Consider the following 6,561-nt stretch of genomic DNA (forward strand, 5'->3'; position numbering starts at 1 on the left):
TAGTTTCAAAATAATGTAAAATTTTCTGACAGCAAAATAAAATTGTGTTCCTGTATAAAGTATCACGTAATTCACCAAAGCGAAAACTGTACACTGCAAGATCGGAGAGAGAGAGAGAGAGAGAGAGAGAGAGAGAGAGAGAGAGAGAGAGAAATATTATTCCTAAGCGGCCTTGAACTCCCCCAGCCATAGAGGGTAGGCATGTCTGTCAGGAGAGGTGTGTGCACAGGTGCAGTGGTGTACACTTTTATAGTTTACACGCTCTGTTTACCTGCCCAACATGAGACAAATTTTACGAAGACTGAATCTCTTCGTCAAAGTCTCGTTGTGTCCAAATCAGGTGGAGATTAGTATATTCAGGTGTTGTGGAGCTGCAGCCGCCGAGTGTGGGTTGAAGATTTGAGAAAATTTGCACTTGTAGGGTTGATATTATGAGGATGAGTGGAAAGTGCGGATCACAGTACGGCCGAGGTGCTCGTAGGAACAACCCGACTGTACTCACGCCCCAGCTGCTGCCCTGCTCCTGTAGGTGACTCCAGTGCACCAGGCTATCACGACATTGCAGGGACCTTACCTTTGTGAAACCCTCTTAATTGTCTCACTTTTGAAACATACACACATTCCTTCCTTCTCTCTCTCTTTCTTTCTCTCTCTCTCTCTCTCTCTCTCTCTCTCTCTCTCTCTCTCTCTCTCTCTCTCTCTCTCTGAATCTTTAGCCCAATTTCATTTGTCACAAGCGACAGTAGCGACCCTCGGAAAATAAGATGCTAGGCTTTGAAAACCGATAGATATAATCAGTTGTGGTGCTTATCTTTAGCCTAGGCCTGTTGGATCTGAGTGATGTTATAACGTTGGTATGTAGATTAGATGATGGTTTTATCAAAACTGTTTTGCATGTATATAGGACACAAAATTTATTAACATAAAAATCAATATATCGCATTTTCACTTCCATAGAAAGAAGTCTAACCAAAGACAAGGACAAATACGATACAGGTGTTGTGATCCTCCTCTCTGGAAACGCTTTGAGTAAAGCTATGTGTGAATTCGAGGTGAAGAGGCTACGGAAAAAAAAAGTCCTTCGGTAAATACCAAGTGGTGTGCTAATTCCTTTGTTATTTCCAGTACAGAATGAAAATGTGCTCCTTTGTTTATATCAAGCATATGAAAGTATACGAGTACGAGACTGAAGCTGCTGAAATGTTTGGCTTTGCTTCATGAAGTGGCCGATGATCTGGCTTTGAGTACCACAGCAGTAGTTAAAAATACAACTTTGTGACGTTACCGGAGTTCTTGGTTGTTGTTTATCAGTTCGTCAATAAATCGTTTATGACAGATGGCTCTGTCATAACGAACAAGACATACGTGCATGTACACACATAACTAGTACAGTGGTATCGAAGGCAGCTTGTTAATCAACAATAGTGACTGTAGCTCGGTGTATAGTCTATTAGCACTACGTACTCTTGGGGAAATCTCGCTAAGGTTGGGGATCAAAGGAACTTTACGTCTGCTAATGAGTTAGTTCAAGTTGGATCCAAGATATTGGAAGTTGTCTGAGGGACGTTAGAGTTATCACAGATTAACTTAACGACCCCAAACACACAATATGTGTGAACAACAAACGAATCCGTAATGTCGAAGGGACCCAAGGAAAAGACAATTATTAAAACAGATGGACAACGGAGGAAAATAAATATACAACAAAATAAAATAAGAGAAAATTAAATTAAAATAAAGGTTAATAAGTGGAATTGGACATCAATGTTTCTGGTATGTCATTAAGTTTGATTTACTTTCATATTTTGTTTGGGTAAAGAAAATTTCATGTTAAGTGTTACTGAATTGTGTCTGCGACGAATATAATATAATCTTCACTAAATGAACTTGTGCAGGGTTATCATTGCTGTCTGCGACACTGATGGAGCGAGTGGGATGTGCACCTCTATTTTTTCCCACCGAACAGCAAATCGACAGCCATATTTAAGATGACGATCTTCCTGCTTCATTTGATGAAAATATGTATTAGATGAGGGATCTCTGCCCTATTTCACACGAATGTGAATAACAGGGGGTGTAAATTGTGCTCGGTGTGTGAAATGCATTGTATAGGAGTGAAAAATGGTGGACAGTACAAAGGTGTCCTATCTTGAACATTATGAAACCTAGACACATGGTACATTGATCCCCATGATCAGCCACTGAGTGGGAACCGCTGGATCGCTGAACTTAAGTAGAGGAAGCTAGTGCGGCGTTACTTTCACTCAGTTATGAAGAGACACCAGAGCAGCGGGGAAAGGAAAACTGATGTAGATTTGAGTTGTTATATTTAACGACATGGACCTTTAAACCAAGAATAATTGCCTACTGAAAAAGCCTGCACATTTATTTTCTATTTGAAAGAAATGAGAGGTAAGAGAGGAGAGTTGAATTAGAAAGTTGAAGAGAAACAGTTGATGTCCTATTTTCATAGAATAGTTGATTTTGGTGAGTCTCTACGGATATCTGGTAAGAAGCGATGGATGCAGGAATCAACCTGAGACTGATGCATTGTTTTTGTCTGGTATTCTCTGATATTCTCTGAGAGGGTCCAGTTCTATAATTTTCCAACTTCTGTCACCTTTCCTTATCCATGTCCCTGGTAAAAACATTCTCATCCTATCCTTCTTATCTCCGGCACAAAATGCACTGTCTAATGAATTCTTCAGGGCAAGACGCCCTATAGGCGAAACTAATTTGTTTACCAGCCCGTGTAGCCTTCGCCACCTAACACAATAATAATAATAATAATAATAATAATAATAATAATAATAATAATAATAAAATAACATTTATAATAGTAGTAGTAGTAGTAGTAGTAGTAGTAGTAGTAGTAGCAGTAGCAGTAGTAGTAGTAGTAGTAGTAGTAGTAATAATAATAATAATAATAATAATAATAATAATAATAATAATAATAATAATAATAATAATAATAATAATAGTATTTCATTATTTTCAACCAATATCAAGTGATCTCTGTCAAGTTCAGAGATTCTGCTCAATTATTTTCATGATTTATTTTTCTCTTGCCATTAGTTTGCCTCTATTATGTTTGCGATTTTATTTTATAACTTTGAAAATAATGTCTGATGAATTAATCACCAAATCAAAAGACAAAAACTATATTCCGGTGATATTCTGATATACGAGAACACTTCATTGTCCTGATATTGTGTTTGATCTCTTGTCCATCACGTAACGTCAGCAATTCCCAAACTGTTTCGCTGGTCCACTTTTCTGGTGTTGTAGGTGCCTTTGTTGTACAGCTGCTAGGATACAGTTGAGATACCAAAGATTTCTCAACCTTATTCCAGAAGAATGTTCCGTACAACTGTGATTAAACCACTAAAGTTAAAACTTCTGCTCGTCTCCAGAGTGACGCAGTAGCAACAGCAGCAGCAGCAACAGCAGCAGCAGCAGCATGGCAGGGATACACTTCCTGCCCCTGCTGGCGGCCATATTTTTCCTGTCATTCCCGGAGGTGAGTTGACGAAATACTATTACTTTAAACAGAACTGCTGTTGATGATGATGGTGTTTTAATTATTACTGTTTTTCTTGTTTTTCTTCTTATTACTATCTCAATTAGGAAGCATTGGTAAAAAGACAGATACGCATGTTATAAGATGAGTATATTCCCGCCTGGTCTCCGCAACTTCTTCACGGGAAAGCCTGAGGCAACGGTGCTGCCGCTAATTATCAGGCTGGAGCCATCATGAGAATCGCTCTGCTCACTGACTGGCTGGAACACGTCTTGGGTCAAAGGTTGATGTGGGTACAGCACATAGCTGTTCCCGCCCTCTAATGTAATACGTTTTAATTTGGTGATGTAATACAGTATTTACTTATTTACTTATTTATTTATTATTTTTCGAGGCAGCTCCTCAGTACCCTAACTCTATCCCGCTTGAACAGATCTCCCCCCCCCTTTTTTTTTTATTTATCCCATATGGGCTTTTCACGGGAATTTACTGGCTTAAGGAGACATCCTATCTGAAAGCCCACGAGTTAGGGAACCGTTATCCCAAGTAAGGAAACTTTACCTTCACTCGGAACATGGTCAGGCTATTCGAACCCGTGCGCTTGGAGATCACTATAGGCCCCCAAAGCGACTGTGGGTACAGTATCACGGCAGCCTCAAAACCCTAGCTTTTGACCGTGGCCATGATTCGAACCCGTGAGCTTGGAGACCCGTCGGCACCCAAAGCGCGCGTGGTTTCACTGTACCACAGCGACATGAAAATTGCTTTATATCAGCCTGTCTTCTCGCAGTGACCAATCTTTTTGACTTTTTTTTTATTTTTTATTTTGGAACAGTAAATTAAGCGAACTTTTCCTGTCCCACCCTTTTTAAAGATTTCCTGGCACCTAATTTTTTTTTTTTTTATCATGTGTCTTTTTTTTTCAGACTGATTCCACTGCATACAAGTGGAGTGACATTCCTTTTAGTTTCCCTGGAGGTGAGAGAGAGAGAGAGAGAGAGAGAGAGAGAGAGAGAGAGAGAGAGAGAGAGAGAGAGAGAGAGAGAGAGAGAGAGAGAGAGAGAGAGAAGGAGGGACTGAAAAAAATGAAGTTCTGAATATAGAGATAACATTGATCAATGATGGTAGTAGTGCTGAAATGAAGAATGTCTTTTTTTTCAGATTCACTTCTGTCATACTCATCGGGAGAAAGTCAAGGAAGAGATCTGCCATACTCATCGGGAGAAAGTCAAGGAAGAGATGTGTCATACTCATCGGAAGAAACACGATATAGCGAAAGTACAAATGACACGTTGTCTATTTCAAGTAATGACACCACAAATGAGGAAGAGCAAGATAAGCTACTTGGTGCTTATCATAATGAAATAGAACATCTGGAAACCTTCAAGAATTTCTTACTAGGTTTTAAACCCGAACACAAAAGCACAACAAAATGGCAAAAACTCTTTGACATCTGCACCAATTTAACAGCAAAATATTACAAGCTTAACAGAAAGCTTATTACAGTAGTGAAAGGAATTAAAGATGCATCACGAAGTTGTATTAAAGGTGAAACCGAAATCACCAAGTTAGATGTTAATTACGCAAACGACCCAGAAAATGGAATAGAGGCAGGTCTCTATTTGGACATAAGAACAAAGACACAGACGGTAGATGGATGTGCCTGGCAAAAAGATTTCTTAAGAATGCTTCCGGCACAGAGAGTAATAGAAGCAACCTCAGGTGACCCCTGTGTTACCATCACAACTTGCACGACAACACCAAAACCTATAACTACGACATACACAACCTCAACCACACCAATATCAAAAACAACCTCATCCCAAAAAACTCAACAAACATCATCACAAGAAACATCACAATCAACTCAATCAACACAATCCACGCAAGTAACGGAAACGGAATCATCCACAGAAGTAACAGAAACAACTGTTTCACAAAGAACTCAGGAGACAGAAACATCCACTGAGGTATCTCAATCCACAGTTTCACAGGAATCTCAGTCTACAGAATCATCCAAGATCACGGAAACAACAACATCACAGGAAACGACACAAACAAAATCATCCACTGAAGTGTCTGAGACCACTACTTCAGAAGAATCTACATCCACAGAATCATCTACAAGGTACACTGACAAAACACGAGAAACAGAGACCTCCACTGAAGTGTCTGAGACCACTGTTTCAGAAGAATCTCAGTCAACAGAATCATCCACAAAGGGCACTGGCACAACACAAGAAACAGAGACCTCCACTGAAGTGTCTGAGACCACTGTTTCAGAAGAATCTCAGTCAACAGAATCATCCACAAAGGGCACTGGTACAACAAAGGAAACAGAGACATCCACTGAAGTGTCTGAGACCACTGTTTCAGAAGAATCTCAGTCAACAGAATCATCCACAAAGGGCACTGGTACAACAAAGGAAACAGAGACATCCACTGAAGTGTCTGAGACCACTGTTTCAGAAGAATCTCAGTCAACAGAATCATCCACAAAGGGCACTGGCACAACAAAGGAAACAGAGACATCCACTGAAGTGTCTGAGACCACTGTTTCAGAAGAATCTCAGTCAACAGAATCATCCACAAAGGGCACTGGTACAACAAAGGAAACAGAGACATCCACTGAAGTGTCTGAGACCACTGTTTCAGAAGAATCTCAGTCAACAGAATCATCCACAAAGGGCACTGGTACAACAAAGGAAACAGAGACATCCACTGAAGTGTCTGAGACCACTGTTTCAGAAGAATCTCAGTCAACAGAATCATCCACAAAGGGCACTGGCACAACACAAGAAACTTCGACATCCACTGAAGTGTCTGAGACCACTGTTTCAGAAGAATCTCAGTCAACAGAATCATCCACAAAGGGCACTGGCACAACACAAGAAACTTCGACATCCACTGAAGTGTCTGAGACCACTGTTTCAGAAGAATCTCAGTCAACAGAATCATCCACAAAGGGCACTGGCACAACAAAGGAAACAGAGACATCCACTGAAGTGTCTGAGACCACTGTTTCAGAAGAATCTCAGTCA

The 6,561-nt window shown here is 40.2% G+C and overlaps 1 protein-coding gene across 1 annotated transcript; it reads left to right on the plus strand.

Annotated features, from left to right (window-relative positions):
* Nucleotides 1-419: 419 nt before the first annotated feature.
* LOC123511057 (probable GPI-anchored adhesin-like protein PGA55) lies at nucleotides 420-6,338 on the plus strand. The gene is made up of 5 exons (XM_045266672.1): nucleotides 420-525; nucleotides 3,414-3,520; nucleotides 4,447-4,498; nucleotides 4,682-5,783; nucleotides 6,320-6,338. The coding sequence occupies exons 2-5, from the start codon at nucleotides 3,461-3,463 to the stop codon at nucleotides 6,336-6,338; spliced, it is 1,233 nt and encodes a 410-aa protein (XP_045122607.1). The 5' UTR covers nucleotides 420-525; nucleotides 3,414-3,460.
* The last annotated feature ends 223 nt before the right edge of the window (nucleotides 6,339-6,561 follow it).

This window comes from Portunus trituberculatus, chromosome 31 (assembly GCF_017591435.1).
Source record: "Portunus trituberculatus isolate SZX2019 chromosome 31, ASM1759143v1, whole genome shotgun sequence".
NCBI classification, from domain to species: Eukaryota; Metazoa; Arthropoda; class Malacostraca; order Decapoda; family Portunidae; genus Portunus; species Portunus trituberculatus.